The following is a 27,954-nucleotide window of genomic DNA, read 5'->3' on the forward strand; positions in this document are numbered from 1 at the left end:
ATAACAATACAAGAACCTTTTGTTCTGCATAATTTACTTTTTGTAAATGAAATATTTACTGACTATATTTGAAATTATGATAAAATAATTTCTGTAGATTTGATTGAATTCACTTCAAATCTTGTTTTACAAACAATTATATGATGTTAAACGATATAAATTAAACAAATCATTTTGTCAGAAGATTGTTCTGGTATGCTATTTCAGTATAACTTTCTTAACATGGCTATCAACAAATGCTTATCTAAGTTAATGGATTTTGAAGAAAAGGTTTATAGATTAAATATGTGTGGCAATAGTTTATAGTTTTTAATGCCCCCCCCCCTCCTATTAAGTATTCTCGGGTAATCTCCTTCTTTATTACATATAACAATGTAGAGAAAATGCTAGAATTTCTTAATTACTGTCAAACTAGTGATTTTCGTCTGTGAGTTAATTAATCTTTGGTATTTTTTAAATATATTTTTAATGTTCATAAAATAATTTTCATTTTCAGTTTAAATCCAAGTTACCATTCAGTAAACATAGTTTACATTTATCCATTTGATTTACAATATAGTTTTACAGTGTACGCTTCTTAATATTTTTCACTAAACAAAATAAAAGGGTAATTTCTGTTATAAGGGGAATAGAGAACAAATTCAGTTCCATTTTAAGTTTATAGGGGATAAACATTATGATATAATGTTTATTTCAAAGACATTAAATTTCTTGTAACATTTTAGCATTAGCATGAGTAAGATATCAGCATAACAGCTCTGGTAATACTAGGCACAAAAATATTTTTCCAAATTTTATATGCTACACACAATGCCGCATTTGGAGAATTGCTGAATTTCTGAAGCCTCTTAGGTGATGGCACATTCTGAAAACCATAATGAGTAACAGTTTGAGTTTTTCTAAATACAACTATCTAACCTGATAGTTTTCATTCATCATTTATTAGGAACTCCTAATTATTTTAATAAGCTCAGTTTTCTTAGCATACTTTTCCTACTGCCAAACACAGGACATTCTCTAAAACTTAAGCAGGGGCTAACCTAAGGCAGGGGTGTGTGTCACGTGCACCCATCTAAATAATGTTATTACACCCTTTTCTCCTGGAATTGTATTCCATTCTGACCTTGTGCCCTCCCTTCAAAAATATTTCTGAGACCGCGCCTGTTAAGAACAGGTGTCTTTGGCAAAAGGAAGATTGTTCTAAAAAAATTTAACCTTACATAACAGCAAATAAGAGTTTCTAAAAAGTTATCTACAAAATAACCATCAGGTACAACAATTATAGCTGCAAAAGTTTGTATAGTGATAATAAACATGTATAAAAATTTTCAAGGTTAAGAAAGATTTTCAAGGTTAAATTCTATATAAGAATAACCCAAAAATATTTACCAATCCTAATATTGCTATGTTTGGAATTGAGTATATTTATATCCTTATAGGTAATATGTCAATGTCCTTACAAAATGGTCATGAAACACACCATGTGTTCTTCCAGTTATGCTTGTTTCAATTAAAATAATGAACACATTCCTTAATTACCATTATGTTTTTAAGTTATTAACTTTTCAGCTAATTCCCACACATTGCAATTATCTGGTATCACTACTTAGCATGCTATCATAATTTTTATTATGGGAAAAAACACTAAGCTTATATATCTGTTGGCTTGTCAGTGTTCTGCAGTATTTCCCATTGCCATTTTCAAGGATAGGTAGTGGCTTGAGTGAATACAGCAGAACTTAAGTCTTGAAACAGTTGAAATTGTGTGGCTAAGAATATATGTATAGATTATTGTTTCTGTAATTATATTTTGTTAAAGTTAGATTTGGTTTTCCTGATGAAATGTTTTGCTTCAGTAAATACATCATACAGGCAACACATTTTCTAGAGGATGTGTGGATATTGTTGTTAACAGCGATTTGCATTGGACAATCTACATGTCTAAGATTGTCATGGCTGAGGGTGTCTTAGGATCACTCAGTAAAACCTTTGTCAACTACTCTCCAGCTATCTATTTAACCTTTTCGATACCAACCCAACTGAAACTGCCTCTGGCTCTGTTTTCATAAGTTTTGAAAAACTTCCACGAAACCTTAGTCACAATTTATGTTCCTAACACTAGCTTAATGATAACTAAGTTATTTTATTAAATTCTTTTCATATTTAAAATTAATTGAATGAAACACAGAACATCTCAAAATAAATGCGATAACAAAAGTGTTGAAGCTGTATATAACTATGGTACGTCCACACTTAGAGTTTGCATCACCAGTCTGGAACCCCTATCTTGCTCAGCATATCAATCTCCTGGAAATTGTTCAGAGATGTGCAACCAGATAAATACCTGCCATCAGGCATCTACCATACGCTGAACATCTTGCTTCACTGGGCACAGACACATTAAAGCTCTGACATCTGGCAACTGACTTAGTAAATACCCACAAGATAATACACTATCTTTCCAACAACAATCATGGGCACCTTTTTGAATTCTATATGTCTAACACTCATGGCCATGCTCACAAAACCAAAAACAACACAGCACTCATGACTTTTGGGAACATCTTTTTTCATGCTCAGAATTGCTGAAGCATGGAATAAATTTCCTCCATCAGTTGTTAGCTGTTGAGACACTACATCCTTCAAAACACCCATGCTTCCTGAAATTCGACCCCTGATGCCCCCCCATCCTCGTTTCTTTTTTTTCTTTAACTGTTTACTTCCAGTGCACATCCTGTCTACTGTTCATGCAGTTTGGGTTATTTTTTCTGATTAGTTGTTGTGCATTTGAGCACTGTATATAATAAGTTCACTATATAATATTATTTCTTTCAATATCTCAATAGGTAATGGCCTGTTCCTGAACCGGGTATTACCTTTTGTTTCATCAGTTATGCCATCAAGGTCAGATTTGTTTATTCAGGCCAGTAATAATTTAGATTTATATACAACACATTCATTTCATGAAAACACTGTCTTTGTAATATCATACCTTTTTTGGTTGTTCACCATGGTTGACATATGCGCTCTCGGTATTTTATTGTGTCTGCTTCAGGTTTATTCAAAGTCTAAATCAATGTCTTTCAAGAATGTTGTTGCTGCTAAAATAATTAGTTTGTTTCTTTTTTCCTATAATAATAATCTACAAGAGCATGCAGCAAACTTTTTGTGCATTTAAAAGGTAGTAGTCAACATTAATAATTGCTTTCTTATAATGCTCTCCGCTGCTCAATAATCCACTACCACTTTCACTTCTAGGGATATAAAACTGCAAATTTTGTGACTTATTGTACAGTATGTAGTGGATCTTTTGAAGATTTTTTGTATTACAGAATATGGAATCTAGGTCTACAAAACTTCTGTTCAATACTATAGAACCATATGTTATGGCTGGTAGTGTAAATGTGTTGATGGCACAGATAGTATTCTTGTTACTGAGATGAGTTTTAAAGTTTTCTTTAAACTTGATAAAATATTTTTCATTCACATACATGCATCTTTTACACACATATTGTTGTTGTTCCTGCTGCTGCTGCTTTATGTGTCAGAAGGACATCAAAGACAATTTTAAAATCATTCAGATAAAGTTAAAAATGTGATATTTATATTTTTTTCTTTTCTTTCTCAGTCATCCAAAAATATTTTCTCATTGTTTGTTGTCTGATAATGGATATTTCATCTAAATATTCCTCTTGCTAAGATACAGTATTCAATCATTTTGTTAAAATATCTCTCATGTCAACACAAAATTTTCACTGCCTGGCATTTCAAGAAATTACTCCTTCCATTGATAAAGCTCCTATTAATTTAGAATTAGTAAAATGAAAAAGTGTAAATTGTAAAGATTATCAATACTCTATGAAGCTCCAAGAAAATTTATCCCAGCCGTGCTGATAAAATTCACTTCATTTATTCATTGATTTTTTTTCTCTCATGTTTTGCTACACTTTTAGTTCTTCTGAATGGCATTTTAGTTAATGAATTAGTTCTGGTTGATGACCTTTATCTGCTATTTGGGATTTCTATTATCTAATAAATATTTTGAATGCATGGCTTCTTAAAATTTCAACCTTCAAAATCTGATGCTTTATATTTGTGGTAATACAGACAAAAATATCAATACTATACTACTATTTATATTTTACTATGAGTATTTAGCAAGGTATGATAAATGCTGACAAAGCTGCTACATAAATTATATATACAGAGCCAGCATACGTCATGATTGTTGACTGACTGCAGTATTCATTGTATACAAATCTTTTCTAATATCTACTTTATGTACTATATCTACTACTTTGACATGCAAGTTTTATACCAGCGTGCATGGGTAGGCTCAACACTACTAACTTAAACATTCACATAGTATTTGAGTATGTTTTCTTTCCAAACACTACAATCTACATTTTAAGTTTGGTGGTTCAAATTGGATATCTTTATTAATCAGACAAACTTCAAAAGATCAGAAAGCTCCACAGAATTAGCTGATAGCTTTTATTACTTAGGTAACCTAAAAAGCAGTGGAGGTGGGGGGTTCTCAAAGCATAGTTACCAGAATAAGAAAGTGCTGTAAAAACATTAAAAAAAAAATTCAGGAAGTTATCGCCTCTGTTAGCAATAAACAGTTTTTCTTTCAGAGTGGAAGATTGTATGATGCATGTGTACAAAGTGTGATGCTGTGAGGTAAAAAGATGTGGGCCCTGAATATGGAAGATATGTGAAAGATGGAAAGAAATGAAGTATGCACATTGTGATAGATGTGCATTATTAGTATGCATGAATGATAGAGCCCAAATTAGCTAAGAGAAAAACTGGGTATAAGATGGATCAGAAAAAAACGTGCAAGGGTGATAACTGCACTGGTGCAAACATTTGGTGTGTATGAAAATGTCATCCAGATTAGAAGGTGTGAAATAATCCACATGAATGGGAGCCTAAGGCAGAGAGAGATTAAGGAAGATAAGGAAAGAAGTGTTGAACACTGATACCGAGAGGATGAGCTTCATGAAAACATGACAAAGGTATGCAACAAATGGCAAAGTCTTTGCTAGAATGAACATGCCAACTATACAAGCATGGTGAAACAGGTGTGAAAATGATGATAGCACAGAAAATTGGGGTATTTAATGTTTACATTTGGTCTAACATCCTTCTTTACTGTTAACCCTTTTGTTATTGTACTTATTTTCAGATGCTCTGTGTTTCTTTCAATTACTTTAAATATAACAAAGAATTTAGTAAAATAACTTAGTTATCAGTCAGCTAGTGTTAGGAGCATTAATTGTGACTAAGGTTTGGTTGAAGATTTTAATTCAAAACTTATGAAAACAAGACGTTTGTACTCAGAGCCAGAGCCGGTTTCAGCCAGGCTGGTAACGAAAGGGTTAATCACCATTCTGTCTCTCCCATTACTCCATCTTATATCTGTCTCCCACTACTCCCCTTCTACACACACTTACTTCCATCACACTCACTTTTTCTATCAATCTCTCTTTTTCCATTACTCACTGCTCCATCACTTAACAATCAGGTAACTGAATATAACTCCCTCTCGCTTTAATCACTCACTCACACCAAACACTCATATTCTATTCTATTTCTCTTCTATCATCTTCTCACACTAGTTCTCTACCGTTACTCTCTCTTCTATCACTGTTTTCATTGTTCCCTCTCCCCACCATTACCCATTACCCTGTCAAATCAATACACTATAATTTAGACATTAAGTATAAACACTTCCCCCACCTAATCATGCATACAGACCCTATATTCACTACCATGCTGTTTCCATTTTTAGTATTACTCCCTCTAAATCCCCTGCCCTTCTGGCCTTACCACATATTTTCCAGCACATTATGATTCCTATCCTTTTATTCTTATATTTTTACTTATGTTTGTTTTAATTATTCTCCAATCATGGCATATAGTGAAGCTCCACCTACAGATTCACATTCCCCAGCCCTACCGAGTTCACTACCAAAATCAAGTACAACTATTTGTCTGTTTGTCTTTATGTATATTTCCTTTCATATACCACTGTTTAATAAGCATTTTGAAAGATATATATACTTGACTGTCCATTTATGTATTGAGTGTCCCTTTACGTATCTGTTGTTTGTAATCAACCACAGTAAATATATCAGTTAAAAACAAATGGTTCAAAGGTCTTTCCTGCTCTATAGGCTCATAAGACTGGTTTCCTGTATTCTGTGGGGTATATATTCCACTCTTGGATGGGACACCAGCCCATCGCATGATTACTCATTTTTACCAGGTGAGTGAACTGGAGTATTGTGAGATGAAGTGTTCCTTCCAAGAAAACAGCACGTCACTCAGTCCAGAAATCAAAACCACAGTCTTACGGTCATGACTGCAATACCCTAACCACTAAACCATGCACCTTCACATACATATCTATATGTGTGTGTGCGCGTGTGTGTGTGTGTGTGCATGTGTGTGTGTGTGTGTGTATAAGAATACACACTTTGTATAGACAGATGTATTGGGTTGTCTGGAAAGTTCGTGCCGGTTTACAGCAGCTTACCTTTTGACTTATTTTAAAACATGGTTGAGTCCATAAAATAGGATTTTACTACACCTCCATTTAGAGCACAGTTTAAGCTATCTTTACGTGGAAGAAGGTTTATGTTCCTATAACCTGTGTTAATTCTGTAACCCTTTAAAATGGAAGATAAGAAAGTTCATTTTCGGCACTTGATGCTTTGGGAACCAGATAAAAATTACTGCAGCTTGGCTGGGGTGTGTTACCCCACCCTCCATATTCACCAGATATTGCTCCTTCAGATTTTCACTTATTCAGATCTCTGCAGAATAGTCTTAATGGTAAAAATTTCAATTCCCTTGATGAATTTTTTGCCATGAAACTACCTCAAATCTGGGAAGAGGGTATTTTCAAGTTAAAGGAAAGATGGAGATGCATTGTGCAACAAAATGTTTCATATTTGGTTGATTAAAAATGTAATGGCAAGTATTTATTAACCTTTTTCTTTCCTTTAAAACTCGGCACAAACTTTCCGGACAACCCAATACATACCTTAGCTTTATAGAAAATGTCTTTGTGAATGGCAAATGAATAATCTACACAAACCTCAGCCTTATATTGAAATTTTATCAGCAGTGATACAAACTTTTGTTTACCCTCTTACTTCAGAAATTAAATATATCCATTGAAAATTTCATTATCCCTAACTACAAAAAGCAGTTTTATATACCAGTCTATTTTTTGTTGAGGGATGTCATACTTGAAACGATTTTGTGTTGAAATGTATCAAGTTTACTGAGACAACATAACTTGCAGAAAATATTAATTCTATTTTTTGGTAGATATTTAATATCATTACTGGAATAACTATGGAATTTAATTTAATTTACTAAATTCTTTCATAAGGTTCTCTACAATATGCACTATTTCCACTACCTTAATTTGCTATATAATACATGAAATGTGAGTTAGTAAGACATTTTATTTCCAAAGGGTAATAACAGATACTTTAACACTTGACAAAAGGAACGTTATCCAAAATCAATGGAGAATGCTCTTTCTTTCATGAAAAATAAAGAAGTACTTTATAATTTCTACCATTCAGTTTTATGTTCAGTCCTACTGGAAATACTATCTTATAAAAAAAAAGGTTTTGTCAGATGTCCAGTATAATATCAGATAAGTAGAATTCATATTTTCTTTGTATTTTTGATGGCTTGAGGCATGAGAAAAACAGTGCAGTCTACAATATATTGGCTTTATGGAGGAGATAATGGTTATCAATTAGGTTTTTTTTTAGGAGAAAGTTGTATTATTAGAAAAGGTTAGAAATATGTTCATATGTCAAGTTTTTGTAAATGATAAGAACAATGTTATTTAGAAAAGCTGCACTTGTTATCAAATAGAGGAAACACTTAATACTTGCCTAAGTTACAGTTTACAAATATTTATTTATAGAATACATGCATTGATGTGTTGAGAAAAATTTCAGTTCAAGACTTTGAAAGAGATATATTAATGCTATGGTAACATTCTGTGACTTGTATCTTTAAGGTATATGTGTATATATTATTGTACAGTATGAAAGAAACAATGCATAGAAATATGTTTTAAATATACACACATACTGATATTATTAATTTTTAACCAGACTGTTGTTATTGGGATTATATATCCAATCTTGTAACAATAGAAAAAAATTTAATATTTATTTGACTTCTTAAGTCATTATATCAGAAAGATTAAAGGCAATGAAATTATTTGTATTAGACAAAAGCTTTGTTTCATTTAAATGTTTCTTTCAAAAGTAGAATATGAAATTCAGTTTGTCACTGAATTGCATTCTTGTGATCTGAGAAGCTTTCTTCCTCTTTACGAAAATTAATGAGTTAAAATTCTTAATAAAGTCAGTTTTCTTTTCTTTTTATTTATTGATTTTTTTTTTTGGTTAAAGCTATTATATGTTAAATAACATTGATATCTGTAAACAAATTTTACAGGTACATTTCGATTATAATATGAATTTCTAATTTAACTTTTATTTCTTACATTACTTTTGAAAGAAATAGAAATACGTTTCAAACTGATAGTAAATTAAAAGGAAAGATAAACAATAAAAGAATGTATAAAAATATTTCTGTATAGAATATTACAAAAAAGTTAAACCTGACACATACAGAAGGTCAAAATGGTTTATTTAAAATGCTCAGAGACAAAGATAAATAGATTGTCAGAAACAGTAGTTATGCTCTTACAAATGGATACACTACTGAAATAAACTGTAAATAAAAGTACTGTCAGGACAACAAATAAGTCAGAAATGTTTAATATGGCAGCCCTTCTATAGACAGACAGCAGATTTTAGTGAAGGGCAGCTTAGATGAAATCAACTGTAAAGAGCTTCCAGTATGACAGGTTTTCGTTGTAGCCAGCTTTGTATTTGGTCATTTAACTGAAACATACAATATTAGTTTTTATAAAGACACTTTATTCCGGAACATGAAAATAAACCAGGAAAGTAGGAAGGTATTTTATATGAAAAAATTTTCAAATGAGAAAATGCTTGACATCATATGATGTGATATAGCCTGGTTGAATATTTTTCTAAGAATTCATATTTTTATGTGTGTGTGTGTGTGTGTGTGTGTGTTAGTGCATGTGAATATGTGTGTATACATGTTTATGCATGTATGTATGTGGAGGTTCTGTCTTAATTCTATATGCATATATATATATATATATATATAATATATATATATATATATATATATATATATAAAATATTATTTGAGACAAAACCACTATTTTGCAAAACAAACAAGGAAAGACTTAATCAATACATAAAATTTAATAAATAGTCAAAAAAATATATATATATATGTATGTATGTATGTATGTATATATGTATATATATCATTTAAATTCTTCCTCTGAAGAAGGAGTTGGCTTTTAACAAAGATATAAAAAGTCCATCGTTGGCATTTAGATAATAAAAACAATGTCATATATTGGGTTATCCCATAAATAATGCGGTTTTTATTTCAACTGCGTGAACTTAAGGTTGGAGGAGGATGGGATAAACTACTTGCATCATCTTGCTATAAAAGCAGGTAGTAATTTTACCTTGTACTTATTCTTAGTGAAAGTTTTGAAGAGTGCAGTTCGATTGTAACAGTTATTTTTTGAAAGCTAAAATGGAAATATTCAGCAGATTTTGCTTTATGGGTTTAAAAAAGACAATAACACAACTGAAAGAGCGAGGAATATTAATGCATTATATGGGGATTAGACAGTAAGCATAAGACCAGTGTCAACAGTGGTTCCAGAAAGTCCGAACCGGAAACTACAGCCTAGAAGATGAGCTTTGCCCTGGAAGATCTGTAGAGCTCATCGAGGACGCTCTGCAAACCCTTGTGGAACAAAATCCCATTGTAAATGATTAGGAACTAGCATAGAAGCTTGGAGGTTGGTCATTCAACCATTCATCAACACCTGCATGTCATCAGAAAATCACTATCTTTGTTTTCAAGATGAAAGGTGTTCTTCCATCAGGTGTTCTTGCATATGGCGAGGATGACATTCCAAAGGCTGGAGCAGTTTGAACCCACGTGTTCATTTATTCCAGAATTCTGTAGATGAGGTCAGAACAGTGCTGGAAGAGTAATTTTTATCACAGACAAGTGAAGTTTGGAAGTGGGGCCTTGCAAGTCTGCCAGAGAGATGGAAGAGCATTGTAGAAAATGATAGAAAGTATATTTTAGATTAAAAATGAATTTTGTTTATCTTAATTTTGAAAAATAAAAGAAGTATAAAAAACCCACATTATTTATGGGATGACCTAATATATATATATATATATATATATATATATATACACAGTGGTGGACTGGGTGTAAAATATTGTTTGCTGGAAGACTAAGTGGATCCACCCGCAACTACAATGCTCTCATCTATTTTTTTGTTTTTTGTTAAAAGTATTCGTTTCAACTGTCTACAAATGCAGCCAGGCTGAAATAATTAATGCACTCTTCCAGGAGTGAATAAAAATTCTCAAACTTGAGAAGATAGGCCCTTAAATACTAACATAGGCTTCCATATATTGGTTCTAATGGTGCAGGAGTTCACTTGCCATTGGGCAAGCTGGCCAGTCCATGACTGTATATACATACATACATACATATATATATATATATATATATATATATATATATTGTTATATTTCGGAATGGTCATATTGCACAACAAATATTTAAACGTATATATATATATGTATATATGATTGGTAGAGACTGCAAAATTGAAAAGTTAAATGAATAAAAATGCTTGGTGTTATTTGATTCCATATCAGTTACATCCCCTTAGATCTGGCTTGACTTTGCTGTTCAATCTTACAAATTTAGTGAAATGTGTAGCAAATGATGTACATGGATCATTATAATCTATATAACTTTTGAAGGTTTTCACTAAGCATAATCACAGTTCATTGACTTAAAAAAAAACAATAAAACAATACAGTCAAAACATTTATATTGCTATATTTTGCGTGAAACCTAACCATAGCCGAAGTAGATACTAACGTTAAAAGATATTTCTGTCAATCAAATAAATATTCCTTTGGCTTCTAATTATATTTAGAATGTAAGCCACATAGAGTTTACTCTGCTTTATAATTTTCACAAAATCATCACCAATGGCACTAAGTACTAATTGTTTTAGGAAAATGAAAGATGCCTGTCATGTATGAATGTGGACATATATATGTATATATATATATGTCTGTATGTATATATATATGTATGTATATATATATATATATATACATACATATAGACGCAGGAGTGGCTGTGTGGTAAGTAGCTTGCTTACAAACGACATGGTTCCGGGTTCAGTCCCACTTTGTGGCACCTGAGCAAGTGTCTTGTACTATAGCCTCAGGCCAACCAAAGCCTTGTGAGTGGATTTGGTAGACGGAAACTGAAAGATGCCCATCATATATATGTATATATGTGTGTATATGCTTATGTGTTTGTCTGCCAACATCACTTGACAACCAATGCTGGTGTGTTTACATCCCTGTGACTTAGCAGTTCGGAAAAAGAGACCAATAGAATAAGTACTAGGCTTACAAAGAATAAGTCCTGTGGTCAATTTGCTCGACTAAAGGTGGTGCTCCAGCACGACCACAGTCAACTGACTGAAACAAGTAAAGAGTAATAGTAAATACATGAATGCAATTTGGCTAATTTTCATACATACAATGTAATTAAACTTTCTTTTAAGAAAATATTAATGAAAGTATTGCCATCTTTCAATATATTGCACCCTATGTTAAATGCAGTAAATATAGGACAAATCTTATCTTCATTACCTTCTTATGGTAAGATAGATTATATTTAGATATTTAAGTTTTGCTCACAGTAAAACAGCATCTGTAGCATTGGTGTCATGAACCATACATCTTGTACACTCTGCAAAGTAGTTGATGTTTTCACAGGCATCTAGCCATAGAAACCATGCCAAAAGTAAAACATGGGAGTAACATGTGATCCTTCAATCTGTTGAGTCTTGTCAACAGTGCTTCCCCTGCCAGCATAGAGGAATAGCTGTAAAAAATGCCGATGATATATATATATATATATTATATATATATATATATATATATATTGGTAAAAACAGTAAGTTAACAAAGAAAGAGGCCTCAATATTATGTAAATAGAGAAAATTTATCTGTAAAATAATATGTGACAATTATTCAATAGCCAACTCTGAGTTTCAGATGCCGAGGTGGAAATCCACAGCACCATCTCTTCGGTTATCTGGCCATCTGAAAAACGCTAGCACATATTATTTTACAGATATATACTTTATTTAAAAGCAGCAGAAATATAAGAAAAGCTGTTACTCAGAGTTTTACGTTCCCATCCATCAGACACGTTAAAAGGGAACAGAAATAACGATATAATCAAAACTATTTAAAGGATACACCTTCAAAAATGGATTTGTTTCATTAGTCGTTTCAATTAACGGTCTTAAGCATGCAATGAACAATGTAAATGAATTCAATATAAATTCATCCTATTGTAAAATTGAAGAAAACCTTAAATCAAAGAGTAGATTCAAAATACATATTGTAAATAATTAATATATGAAATATAAGTCAATAAATAAATTAAAATTAAAATTAAAATTTTCACACTGCATTGCATAAATATTTTACAACAGTATATACCCATACTAGACTATCCATGATATACATATATATATCAAAATACACAGATGCACACATATAGTTACATACATGTACAGGCGTATATATGTAAGACATAAATATACACACAAATACACATATTCACATATACATATATGCATGCAAACATGCACGCACATAAAAATCTCTTGGTGTATACATATACAAGTTAGTTATAACAGACAAGAGAGATAGGAAGTATATCTTAAATGTAGGGAGGGGGAAAGAAAAAGAAAATAAGAAGAACCCTAAGCATAACAGTTAGCGAAAGAAAGAGGGAAGTAAGGGAGAGGGAGAAGAGGAATGCATTGTTTAAGGATGGTATCACAGTAACGAATAGGGAGAGAAAGGATACTATGCGTAAGGAAAGAAAAAAGAGAGATAGGTGATGGAATATGTGTAACAAACGTATACATAAAATAAAATTATATACATATATATATATATATATATACACACACACACACATGTAAGTATATATTAGCATATAAATATGAAATTACACACACACACACACATATATATATGTAATTTTATATTTATATGCTAATATATACTTATGTATATATATATATATATATATGTATGTATGTAATTTTATTTTATGTGTACGTTTATTACACATATTCCCTCACCTGTCTTTTTTTTTCTTATGCATAGTATCCTTTCTCTTCTCATTCCCCCTACTTCCCCTATATATATATATACGAGAGAGAGAGGGCTATAATCCAAGTTGTGTCTTAATGAAGCACATCTGCATGGTCTAGTTCGCCAAAGTATATCCTTAGACGTCATGACCTATATGAGAGTCAAAAATGTTAGAGGATACTGTTAAATAGTGGTGGACTGGGTCTAAAAATATTGGTTGCCAAGAGAGTAAGGTGGCTCACCTGCAACTACAATGCTATCATTTCATTTTTTTTTTCTTTTGTTAAAAGTATTCTTTCCAACTGTCTACAAACAGAGCCAGGCTGAAATAATTAATGCATTCTTCCAGGAGTGAATAAAAAATGTGCCCCTTAGATACTAACATGGGCTCCCATATAAGGATTCTAATGGGGCAGGAAGGAACCCACTTGCCATCAGGCAAGCTGGCAACCTGGCCAGTCTGCCACTGCTGTTAAATACTAGAATATGTTATATGTATGTGTGTATGTGCATGAATGCATGTTTCTTACATTTCTCAGAAAGCTGAAATTGGTATTCTTGACAACTTCATACCCACAACTTCCTCTTTTTGAAAACGTGTGAAATAATTAGAAAAAGAAATGTGGGTTAGTATGAGGAAGAGCAAATATGGAAAAAATGGACTGACCTGAAAGCAAGATTGAATATATATCAATATATATATATATATGTATATATATATACTCTTTTACTTGTTTCAGTCATTTGACTGTTGCCATGCTGGAGCACCGCCTTTAGTCAAGCAAATCACCCCCAGGACTTAATTCTTCGTAAGCCTAGTACTTATTATATCGGTCCCTTTTGCTGAACCACTAAGTTACGGGGACACAAACACACCAGCATTGGTTGTCAAGTGATGTTGGTGGGGACAAACACAGACACACACACACACATATATATGTGTATACATATACACGACAGGCTTCTTTGAGTTTCTGTCTACTAAATCCACTCACAAGGCTTTGGTCAGCCTGAGGCTATAGTAGAGGACACTTGCCCAAGGTGCCATGCAGTGGGACTGAACCTGGAACCATGTGGTTAGTAAGCAAGCTACTTACCACACAGCCACTCCTGCGCCTATATATATATATATGTAAATGTAACCTGAACAATATTTCAAAAAGAAAAGTTTATTATTTAATCTCATATTTATATATGTGTGTATGAAATTGATAAATACAATTTACAATAAAAATTTGCAGTTTTATTTTGATTAAAATGCCAACATCTTCAGAACAAAACCTTTTACTGCAGTTCACCTGCATTTAGCTTCTCTGACTGCCACTCACTCCATTTGTTGTTTTAGTTTACCTGTACAAGTGTGACAATCGAGACATACATTTTATTTTTATCAGCAAGATATATGAAACATACAAGCACACACACACACATTTTGAATATATCCAGAAGCAACAATGTGTTTTAGAGGTTTTCCAATTAACAAATGTTATAAGCATAGATATACTTTATGCCATGTTACTGACTGAGGCTGGAAGGCCATATAATTCATATGACAGATGGAAAAATTCTAAAGTGCTTACTCTACAGTATGTGTGCTCTGAGAGAAGAAACTCTTGCAAACCAAAGTTAAGCCATAAAGATTAGATACTATCTGTGAAAGGCAACATTCATAAGAAAAGTGTGAAAGAAAGATGGAACTGATAAGGCATCAAGTGGTGATGGTGGTGGTGGTGTCAAGCAGTGAGTTGGGGACAAACACAGACACAACACACACATACACACATGTGCACACGCACATGCATACACGCACACAAACACACACATATATATCTAGGCACAGGCATGGCTGTGTGGTAAGAAGCTTGCTTCCCAACCACATGGTTCCAGGTTCAGTCCCACAGCATGGCAACTTGGGTAAGTGACTTCTACTGTGGCCTCAGGCTGACAAAAGCCTTGTGAGTGGATCTGGTAGACAGAAACTGAAAGATGCCTGTCGTGTATGAATGTGTATATATATATATATATATATATGTATGTATGTACTGTCAATATTGTCTGTATGTATGTATATATGTCTGTATGTGTATATATATATATATATATATATATATATATATATATATATATATATATATTTATGTGTAAGTGTTTGTCCTCCCACCATCACTTGAAAACTGATGCTAGTGTGTTTATGTCCCCATAATTTTGTGGCTTGGCAAAAGAGACTGATAGAATAAGTACTAGGATTACAAGAGTAAGTCCTGGGGTCAATTTCCTTGGCTAAAACTCTTTAAGGCACTGCTCCACCATGGTCACAGTTAAATGACCAAAAGAAGTAAAAGAATAAAAGAATATATATATATATATATATATATATATATACACACTGAGCTTATTTCAGTTTCCATCTACCAAGGCTTTGGTCAGCCTGAGTCTATAGGAGAAGCCACCGAAGGTACAATGCAGTGGGACTGAACCCAGAACCAATAATCTTTTCAAATGTTCAACTCATGATTTAACTTGACTTTCTAAAGTTGTTAACCACTTGTTAGCCACTAAGGATTACATGAACCAAAGCAAGCCAATATAAGATCATCATTATCTGAGAAAACCTGTCTTCCATCTCTTTATTGGTGATCAGAAGAGTAATCATTTGCAGACAATGACAATCATCATGATTTTGTATTGCATGTAACTGAGAAGATACATTTATGTGATAGCTGTGATATAAGCTACTAACCATCAATTGAGCTAAGAAGCCATCACTGCTTTGAAGCTCATTAACAAGCAAGGAGCATGTTTATTATTGGACCAACTGCAGTCATGTATATTTATAAGTGAAAAACAAATGACAAATAGAGCATCAGTGACTAGGTTGTAGGCATACAACAATTGACTTTGTACATATTAATATATATTATCATATCATCAATACACATTCTTCAAATGGTAAAAAAACAATAATTCAAATTTCTTTGTTTATTGAAAAAGAACATAAAATGTGCTGTTCTTTTTTGTATAAGATATGCTTTTCTATATAATGTACATCACTAATTATGAGATCAGAAAATCTCATATATAGTACATAGTTTTTTTTGTGTTATATAAGAAAAGAAGTGCTTAGTAATATTTTTTATACAGCTGTCTAACATACACTGAAAAAGTTAAAGCATCCACAAAACAATAAGTAAATTTGGAAGTGATCTTTGAACTTCACTGGTGTCAGCTGTAAAGTGTTATTATCATAAAAGTTAACCGGAGAAAAGCCAACTTACATGGAATCTTATAAAATGTGTAACTCGGCATGTAAATACTGTTATATATGTACTTCCATTATGGAATGTTTAGGGTTTTGTTTGTCTTTTTTTTTTCAGTACAAATGTATATAGTGTCACTTTATTATAATAATTATAGTATTTCAGAAACAATAGTATTTATTTTTCAGTTTATATATGCATTTTGTTAATGATGGTATCCTTAATGAAAATTTATTAATTTAATTTGTGCTGGTGGCACGTAAAAAACACCCACTACACTCACGGAGTGGTTGGCGTTAGGAAGGGCATCCAGCCGTAGAAACACTGCCAGATCTGACTGGGCCTGACGAAGCCTTCCAGCTTCACAGACCCCAGTTGAACCGTCTAACCCATGCTAGCATGGAAAGCGGACGCTAAATGATGATGATGAATCTACACGTTAAATAATTCAGTTATTATTTTCAATACTGTAAATATTATTTTATAAACTTTTGCACTGAAGATTGATGACAGTATATCCACATGCTACATTTCTGCCAGTTATTATTATAATAGAAAACGTATTGTTATTACCATTACATATCAGTTAGCTTGAACAGTAGATGTACTTACCTTACTTCCATCATGCCATACAGAATATGGTGAAACACTTGACTATGAAAACGTAAGTAGCAATTAGTTCTCAAATAGGCTGATTGCCTTTCATAATTAGGTTAAAATATCTGATAAGCAGTGTATTATACATGACTAAATATGATGTATCATTGCAAATGACACTATTGCTTTTTAACTTGAAAAGACAAAATTTAGGAAACTTCAGTAAACAGAAGAACAAAGTTGATTCTTAAAAAATATTTCTAAATGATTAATCTCAAATAACCAAAAGTTTCAAAATTATTTACACAATGTTAACAATAAATATCTTTAACTATGTTTAAAAGAAGAAAGTGTTTACTTATATATTAATTACAGCAACTAAAAGTTCTCTCTAATGAATACAATTCAAACCTAAAAATTTTCATGAACTTCATTTTTCATTTATCTTCTTGTGAAAGTCAAAATCAGATTTTATAGCAGGATCAAGTGAAATTTATTAAAAATCAATATATGTGCATCAACAACATACATATAAATAAAGTTAAACTACAGCCTAATTCTCTCACCTATTAATATTTTACAGTATATTTATAAAGAGAATGAAAGAGGAGAGACAGAGATGTGAGGAAACTTTGCATATTTGTGATCAATGAGTTGCAAAATGTTTTCATAAAATTCCAAAAGCTGGTCATGTGAAAAATTAGAGTTGCCTTTAGAAAACAATGTTGATTTAAAAGAAGAAAAGAAAAATACCCAAATTTTTCCCTTTAAATACAATTTTACTAAATATATTTTGCATCAGTCATTTACAATTTGATAACACTTAGCTTTGAATCGGATCATTAAATAATGAATTATTACACTTAAATAGATTTTCCATTTTCCTTTATACCTCATGATCCCATAGTATTTCATACATACACACATCTACTTTCCCCCACTCTCTCTTTCTCTTTCACTCCCCCTCTCTCTCTCTTTTGTTCCTCTCTCTCTCTCTCTCTCTCTCTCAAAAACTCTTGCATGCATATACTTTAGCATACTTTTTAGAAAAATATTTTGGGGGATTATTACAGCATTTCCATTTTTTGTCTTTTTTTTACTTGAGCACAATATTTTTAGGATTTAAATTTCAGAAAATATTTTTATTTCTCTCTTTTATCAAATGTTTATAGTTTTTGAAAGAATAATCATTCAAAGTATTATACCCATTTTTTTTTAAAGTGTATAAAAAAAAATCAAGAGTCATCATCCAAACATTGTAATGTTAATCTATGTATAATTGAATATTTCAATATTAATGACACTTTCATCTATTTCAAAATAACTTCTCAGGAAATGAAAAACATGAAACAAATGTTTCTTTCTCTAGTTGATGTTGAGGACTCTTAATCTTGTAAGGTAGCATCCCTAGTTTCAGCAACACTCTAAAAATACTCTATCCAGCCTAGTGTAGCTTTCCATAAAATGACTGACAATCAGCATGAAGCACAACATATTGTAAAATATTGTGCATTAATGTAATTATCATATGTAATGTCAGTTCTGCATTTAGGAGCAAAGGTATCAAAGGTGTACATTATCTTCACAATCATCAATCAAGCAGTCCCTCTGTCAACAGCAGTAACTTTGTTTCAAGTTCTAAATTTCAAGTCAACTACTATTAATATTAGTCCAATGAAAGATAAATTTAATGAGAAATATCAGATCATGAAGAATGAAATGTCCGATTTTGAATTGAAAGCTTATTTTATCTTAAGAAAAAGCAATGCAGTTAATCAAAGTATATACATAAATTATCAACACAATTTTGCCATTTTATCAGGAGTTTATTTATGCCAGCAGCAAAGAATTCTGGAGAGCAAGAGGTGATGAAATTATGAAAGGCTATTATTTGCCTCTTTTTCAGATTTGAAGTTTTTTCCTTGCAAAAAGTTGTCTAATGCCTGAAAAGCATGATACTCAGTTGGTGCAAGGTCTGGTGAATGTGGTGAAAGACAGCGTACTTCCATCTTCTGTTCCTGTAACTTGAGTAGCTTTCTTTGTGCAACATGTAGTTGAGCATTGTCTTGCAAGAGAATTGGCCTATCTCAATTGACCAATCTCGGTTGTTTAAATGCAAGTTCACTCATCATACCATCCAATTGATTGATGTATACATGAAATTGTAGTGGATGATACCAGCTCTAGACCATCAAACAGACACCATTAGCTTTTTTTGGTGAATATTCCTTTTTGGATTGTGTTTTGACACTTTGTTTCTATCTAACCACAGTGCAGAATGCTTGTCTGAACAACCAAGAATGGATCTCTTCACTAAGTTGGGTCATGGTATATGTATACACTGCAAGAATATCAAGTGCAAATGCTTCTGCACAGACTTTGATGTTCATCTGATATTATTTGGGTGAGCAAATTAGATTGACCTAACAAGGTACCTCAATTTAAGTACCTAATTCAACTGAATCTTAATTATATATATATATGTATATATGTATGTATAAATGTTTCTATCTGCCAAGTCCACTCATGAGGCTATGGTAGGATTGAGACTACAGTAGAAAACATTTGCCTGAGGTACCATGCAGTGGGACTAAACCTGGAACCATGTGGTTGAGTGTTTTCTAACATAGCCTTTGTTAGATCATAAAACATAACCTTTTTTATAACCATCTCTTTGTGAGTGGAGTATTTTAAATGGAAACTGTGAAGGAAGTTGTCCTATATATGTGTGTATATATGTATGTAAATACGCACATTCTCATTTACATATATGCATTCAAAGATAGATATTGGTTAGGCCAATCAGAGGACTAATATAGTAGAATTTTCACCGTGTGTAACCAGTTCTTTAGATATTATCTCAACTGAATTGACTTGTCAGAAGAACAGGCTATGTACCATAGGAAGTCTGTAGTAATAGGTCACAGAACCAGCCTGAGTAAACCCCAATCAGGGAGTAAGTAGATGAAGTTATTGACATCGTTATTATTCTTTAGTTCCAAGTCACTATTTTTTGTGTATTAAGAACTACATTATCCAAAGTGTTCATCCTTTTTTAATGATGATGGGTAAAATTCATTTGCTATTTCATGCAGGTCAAGAACAATGCTGAGGCTCCCTTGTTGGCTCATAAATGATTACTAGTTTCCTTGACATGACAGGCAAAGAAAATTACCACTATGATATTGAATATAAGAGCTAGAATAATTAAGCTCTGACTGGTAATGGGCAATATAATAGCACCTGTGATCTCTACTAATTCCCCATGAGTAGGCTTGATGGATGAGGAGATTTATGGAGTGCTTGGGCAAGTTGTCTCAATAATTGATAGCAGTGATATTATTATTGACAATGATTTTAATTTAAGGAAATATTGGATGGAAGCAATAGTCTGTATGGAGGCTATCGTCATGGTACAAGACATGGAAAATGATAAAGATTTCAGGAATTTTGAATGCAAATGATGTATGAAGTTGTAACACAAAATTCAGCAAGCCAGCCTCTAAAGCAGTCACCTACCTTTCAGGTGAACATGACAGCCAGATTGATTTTGTGTTTAATAGAGAAAAAATGGAGATTGCTGGAGAAACCGATCATGTCATTCTAAAACACTATGAGTATATGCTCTGCGGGAAATTCACTTTGGTACAGTTTAACAGGTAGTTAGATGGACAAAAGACAATAGGAGAAAGCTATGAATCTTCTAGAGCTGTTAGGTAAGACTACCAAGCAGCACTGGGTAAGATTTATACTATAAGGAGGTGAGAGAAAACTATGACACAGATGGCAACTGAAGTCTTAATAAACCGACGGTTACAAGCCATTAGACTATTTTGTAAATGGAGTAGGATTTGAGTCAATCATTACAGTTGTGAGATAGTACAGTGTACATGACTAGAAGGGCTAAAATATAAGCATTGAAGGGATGGATGATAGCATGACACCAAGTATATCTAGTATGATGAAAAGCTGAAGCAAAGCGGTTTGCAAAGGTTTTATACTATGAGCATTAGAAGGATAAACTCAGATAGCAAAGCATTCTATTCTTATGTTGCCAAATGTGATTTATGTGTATGTGTGTGTGTGTTTAAAATAACACTTCTACTTTCTCCTTACTGATAGTAAAAGTAAAGGAACATAAAAGCAGGGTTTAAATCTTAGACTCTGTCATTACAGCATTGAATATCAAAAGACTGATGAGACTATTGATGTTTGAAATGATAAAAACCACATGACTGAATACTGTAATACTGAAAGATCAGATCTCTAAATTTTGAAATATTTTTTAGGAAAATGAAAAAAGCAGCAAGTTCATTTCATCTGCAGGGAAGGCGATGGCATGTTTTTGGGGATACAAAAGGCATTGTGTTTATTGACTATCTTCAAAAGGGTCATAGTTCTATGCCAACTTGCAGTCACAAAAGGCTAACATGACCAAACTGCCAGCAAAACTGACGAAAGGGGTCTTGCTTCATCAGAACAATGCTCCAGCATACAAGTCCTTGGTTTCAATGGCTGCTGTGCATCACTGTGATTTTGAACTGGTTGATCACCATCCCTATTCTCCTGAAGTGGCCCCATCTAACTATCATCTGTTTTCCAACATGAAGTAACACTAGGCTGGGAACCAGTCAGATGATGAAAGTCATAGAAAGGGTCATAGCTCAATTAATTAGGAAGAGAGTTAGTGTAGATGAAATGCAGTTCCGATTTGTGCCAGGCAGGAGCATGACTGATGCTATATTCCTGATTAGGCAACTGCAGGAGAAATATCTATCCAAAACTAAACCCTTGTTCCTGGCTGTTGTTGTCATAGAGAAAGCTTTTGACAGAATCTCTTACTCCTTTATCTGGTGGTCAATGCAGAAGCTGGGGATAGATAAGTGGCTAGTGAGAGTTGTACAAGCCTTGTACAGGAATGTTGCCATTGCTATAGCAACGTGTATAGCGACGAATTTAGGGGTTCACGAAGGATCAGTTCTCAGCCCTGCTCATTCATCATAGTCTTCCAGGCAATAACAGAGGAATTTAAGATGGGCTGCCCCTGGGAACTCCTTTATACTGATGACCTTGTTCTTATAGCTGAATCACTGCCAGAACTAGAGAAGAAATTTCGGTTGTGGAAGCAAGGTCTAGAATCAAAGGGCCTTAGAGTTAATCTTGCAAAAGTGAAAGTCTTAGTAACTATGAGAGCAGACAAATCGCAAATCCCTTCAGGCAGATGGTCCGTCTCAATACATGGAAAAGGCATAGGAAAAACTCCATAAGATGTATTTAGTGTAAGCTATGGACACATGAGATGTGCATCAATATCAGAGGAAGGTTTACAGGGAAAATAGATTTTGTGTGTGGAAGGTGCACAGGTATAATTAACACTAAAAGTGTACAGAAAATAGACACCATCAAATACCAGAGGGGAAAACCAGAAGTAGTTGATAGCTTCCATTATTTAGGTGACCAAGTCAGTAGGGGCGGATGCCCTGAGAGCATAGCTGCTAGAATAAGAATAGGCTGGGCAAAGTTCAGAGAATTCCTACCTCTGTTGGTAACAAAAGGCCTCTCTCTCAAAGAGTAAGACAGATTTTTATGATGCCTGTATGTGAACAGCTATACCACATGGCACTGAAACATGGACTATTGCAGCTGAGGACATGTGTAGGCTTGAAAGAAATAAAACCAGTATGCTTCGCTGGATGTGTAATGTCAGTGTACATATGCAACAGAGTGTAAGCATCTTGAGAGAAAAGTTGGGCATTAGAGGCATCTGATGTGGTGTGCAAAAGCGACAACTGCACTTGTACAGTCATGTGATGCTTATTGACAAGGACAGCTGAAGAAGTGCCGAACTCTAATGGTGTGGGGAACCTGTGGAAGAGATAAACCCAGGAAGACATGTGACAAGGTGGTGAAGCATGATCTTCGAACGTTGGGCCTCATGGAGGCAAAGACAAGTGTCTAACTGCATTTTTACTCTTATGTTTTTAATTTTGACATTTACCAACTTTCTCTTTGTTATGTTACCATTTTCTTTTCATGACATACCATTTATTCTTTTTTCTTTGTTCCAACATTTTATCATCTTGGCTTTATAGTGCACTTTTACATGTCCAAATTTTCCCCAATGGAAGCATTCCGCTTTCTTAAATGGACAGTGTTTCCCCAGGTGTAGATCACCACATCCAAAACATGGGGTTTTTTCCTGATTCTTGTCCTGTTTGTACTGTATTTTAGTACATACTTGATTTCTGTTCTGCCTATTTCACACTTGTTTCACTTGGGAGAAATCTTTATGTTCAATTTTATCTGTGACCTGTCTTAAATTTATTATTCTTTCACACTCTTCCGACACTTGTTGTAAGGTTATAGCTTGGTTTTGTTCCAGCTTAGCGACAATTCTTGTTCTTACTTCTGCGTCTTTCTCTGCAGTTAATCCCTGAGTAAATATCAGGCATCAATTCGTCCAGCTTGAATTTTTCACATTCCCTGTTAACTCTACCAGCATATATGATGCAGTCCTCCATGTTCTTTTCTAGGTTCAAACATTTTCAACGTGTATTTAGCAATGAGATTTTCTCACTAAAACATTTTCACAATATGTCTATTGTATCTTGAAAATTTATGTCAGAAGGTTCCTTCTGGGGGTACGTAATTGCTGTAACATTCATGTTCTCCCGCTACCAGTTTTCCTAAGATTAAACGTGTTTTCATATCATCATCTTAAACTTTGCCCTCTTTATTGAAAATTTGTTTGTATCTTCTGTAAGCCTTGAAGGTAACTCCTTCGTCTGGTTCGTACTTAAACTCTGTTATCGAGTTCGCAACATAATCTGGCGAGAACATTTTTCAGCATTTCCTGACGACTTTCTATTCATTTATTGTAGCATTTGTTGTTGTAATAGTAATTGTTGTTGTTGCTTCTACTGTTGTTAGTGCAGTTGTAGCTGCTGCTGTTGTTGTTGTTGTTTCTGATGTGGTTCTTGCAGTTTTAGCTGCTATTGTTGTTGTTCTCTCGGTAGCCATTGTTGCTGTTTCTGCAACTTGAGCAAACCGATCAACAAATTTTCCATAATTTTATGGTTTTTTCCACAAAATTTTCAGAAAAAATACTTTTGTGAGTTTGTTAATTCCTCGTCGCCACTGTAGCAATTCTTAGTGTCGGATTATTGTAACTCCCACTCTGGTATAGCAGTAGAGTTAGTAAGACAAGACCACGATTATATATAACCGTCTACTTCGTACTCTCTCTTGACACTGACCGACGTCACATTATTTATAGTGACTATCACATACCACTCATCTCCTGGGAGGGGTGTACCATTATTACTATTATCTCCACAATAATTTGCAACAACATAAAAAGTTCAATGTTCAATGGATTCAGCAGACATTGAGAATTCAGATTAGAATGTCTGCATGAGAGAGAAGAGGTGAGAGTTGATTTGCACTATGCATACTGACGACATACAAATATTCAGCTCTAATTTTAAGAGCTGTAAACTGAACCTTTTATAGTTTCACTGTCTCCAAAATAGGCTCTAATAAGCTCTTTTTTAAGCATATTTGATTAGTTAAATTGAACATCAATTTAAACCAACATCATACTCATATTTTATGACTATGAATAACTGCTTTCGAGAATTCCAGTAATTGAAATATATTTAGAAAATGATGTAAAATCTAGTATAATCATTTTGCCTATTATAAAATCTGAAGTTCTGCACATGTATTTTTATTGTTAGGCAGTGTAATATATGTGTGTATGGGTGAGGAAAGCCATGATTTGTTTTGTAATATAAGTATGGTAGCCCACACTACTTCTATTCTTTAAATTCTTTCATTATTGGATTTTTGTTCTTTCAGTACAGACATGAAAATATACAAACGATCAAAAGACAGGATTTTGAGAGAGAAAATTTTGAAATTAATCTTGCACATTTGTGTATCTCTCTTTGTTGTTTACAAATAACATACCGATATTAAAACCTTAGCTGACTATTGTTTTTGCTACAAGTGAATTTTAGTTATAAGTAAATGATTGCTAAGATTATTAAAGTTGTATCTAATTTCTATAACGTGGTTTCTATATATGTCACCTTACTATCGTACCCTAATACAGTGTGATATATAGTCCCACATAACGGGGTAGACACCAATTGTCTCCACTTGATCTATTCCCAAATACTCTTCCAACAACTGTAACCAACTCACAACGAACTATAACAACTTCTCAACAATTTCCTGTAATTCCATGAACTCATGAACGACACCTTTCAACTTACTGCGAGTTCTCATCTCTTACTCTCAGTTAAAACACGATGCTACTTATACGAGTTTGGCTAGTCCATTCTCACAGGGAGGGGTGTCATGGTCCTCGCCATAATACTATTAATGGCAAATATGTTGAAACAAGTCTAAGACACAAATGATTATTATATCCCTGAGTTTATTGTAAATATAAAAGCAGTGAAATATGTTAGAAGAGCACCCATCACACACTGTAAAGTGGTTGGTGTTAGGAAGCGCATACACTCATAGAAACCAAACCAAATTAGACTGGAACTTGGTGCAGCTCTCTGGCTGCCAGCTTTGGTTAAACTGTCCAACATGGAAAAATAACATTGAATAATGATGATGATGAGGAGGAGGAGAATGACGATGACGATTGTGTTAGAAGGAATAAGAACTCTATAAATAAATAAGCATAAATACTTCTATCCAGTAGATTTCTTGTACATATTTTGGTGTCAATGTGCTTTGGTTAATATTGAAAAATAATCAAGAATAAGTGGTGATAAACATTACTTTTCAGTATGATGATTGCTTTCACCTCTTGTAGAGACTTTTCTAACTCCCTAATTTGCTTATTACAAGATCAGTAACTGTGTGTCACTTGTTTTCTAAATATTCCAAGATAGCATGAGCTAATGCTATCTCTAGTGGATGAGTATCCACCACCGAGGATGACCACAAAGAGGTCAAAACAGTATAGTCTAGTGGTCTTGTAGCTGGAAAATAGTAGGAGTTCACTACCCCTGCTTGCAATATATATTGGCTGCAGATTGCCATTTAAGCGATGTCATTTTTCATATGTGATGTAGTGGTGCTGCAAAATTTGATTTATATGCATTAATTTCCATTATGTCCTTTATATTGTATCAAAATTTCATGCATTCATTTGTAAAGTTAAGGAAGTTATTAAAATTTGAAACCCATCAGTGTCTTTTGGGATGCCCTGTATATTGTTAAAGCTATATCCAGTCATAGAGTGACCAACAATTTCACATTCACAAAGGGCTTAGCTTTAGGACAGCTTGTAAGACTTTGAAACTGAAGCTAAAAAATTAGACTAACTAGGCTTTTGAGTCTGATGAGCCATCCATGGGGCTAAGCCCTTTGGGGATGTGAAACCGTTGGTCACTCTATGACCAGGCATAGACTTAACTACACACACACATATATATATATATATGAATTCATGAGGTGCCAATAGTGCAGTGAAAATCCATGCAATAATATGTCTATTCATTTTTTTCATATATTCTGGCAAATTTGAACATGAATATCTGATCCCTGTTGTTTTCCATCTTCAAGGACATGTTCCTTTAGAAGATTTGTGTCCATAGCTCAAGTAATTCACTGACGAATCACATATGTGATGAACTCACATCTCCTAAAGAGAGATGTTCTCCACTGATCAATAACAACAGCAATCAGATATTCATATTTGAATCTGCCAGAATTTATTAAGTCTGAATAGTTAAATTATTGTGTGTGTGTGTGTGAGAGAGAGAGACTGATCTTCTGTAGTAAACCCATCTACATCTGCATGTGTTGGTTAATGTGTATGTTTGTGCACAGTAATATTTGCTATACTTGTTAGATATTTCTTTCATTTAAAGTAGTGTATAATCTGTCAGCATATTTATATGGGAATAGTTTTTCAAGGTGTGGTTTATCCTTATCCACCATACTGTTTTCTTACCATACTTACTTTCCTCTCATATTATTTGAAATCTTCCTATCTTATTTTTGCCTTTTTTTCTTGCATCTACTGGTTTATTCTTCACTCTTTTATTATCAGCTTCCTTTCTCTTAGTCCACCTCACGTCCTGGACATTTAATCCTCTCGCAGAATATCTCTTTTCACGTTTCCACCTATTTACTTCATTATAATAACTCTCTATTTATTTGTCTACAGGCCTAAGGAACAACCATTGTTTCTTATGTGCAGATGAAGGAAAATGCTGAAAACTAGAATTTACATTTCTTGCAATAAATGACCTTATAAAACTCTCATAAAGTTTTTAGCCTTTTTTGTTTTTATAATATATAATATCTATTATGATATTTTTATCTCATAATGTTAATGTTTAATTATCATTTTTTTCTTTTCTCTTTTCTATTTCAGGTAAGTCACTTAATAATTTCCACGGATTAATTATTCCAGCAGCAACAGGTATTGGTAAGAGCCATGCAATGTCTTTTAAAAATGCTTCCTATTTTTAGTTGTATACATTTTTAATTACTTATATGAAAAAATATATATGAAGAAAAGTAAAGACTATTGCCTTATGGAAGATTTTACTTCCATTGCATTTAATAGAAGAATCCCTGTTAAAGCATTGCTCTAACCCTTAACAGTTTTTAGATTGTGCATGTGGTCATTCAAAAGTTGTTTCCCTCTGTTATGGGATTAAAAGAGC

At 33.2% G+C, this 27,954-nt stretch overlaps 1 protein-coding gene across 1 annotated transcript in view; it reads left to right on the forward strand.

Moving 5' to 3' along the window:
• LOC115209614 overlaps positions 1-27,725 on the forward strand; it is a 1,042,307-nt gene extending 1,014,582 nt beyond the window's left edge. Inside the window, exon 5 of the mRNA XM_029778060.1 lies at positions 27,660-27,725. Within this exon, the coding sequence (XP_029633920.1) occupies positions 27,660-27,689 (30 nt within the window). The 3' untranslated portion in view covers positions 27,690-27,725. The remainder of the gene's footprint in view (positions 1-27,659) is intronic.
• Positions 27,726-27,954: the final 229 nt, after the last annotated feature.

Source organism: Octopus sinensis, linkage group LG3 (genome assembly GCF_006345805.1).
Source record: "Octopus sinensis linkage group LG3, ASM634580v1, whole genome shotgun sequence".
Lineage (NCBI taxonomy): Eukaryota > Metazoa > Mollusca > Cephalopoda > Octopoda > Octopodidae > Octopus > Octopus sinensis.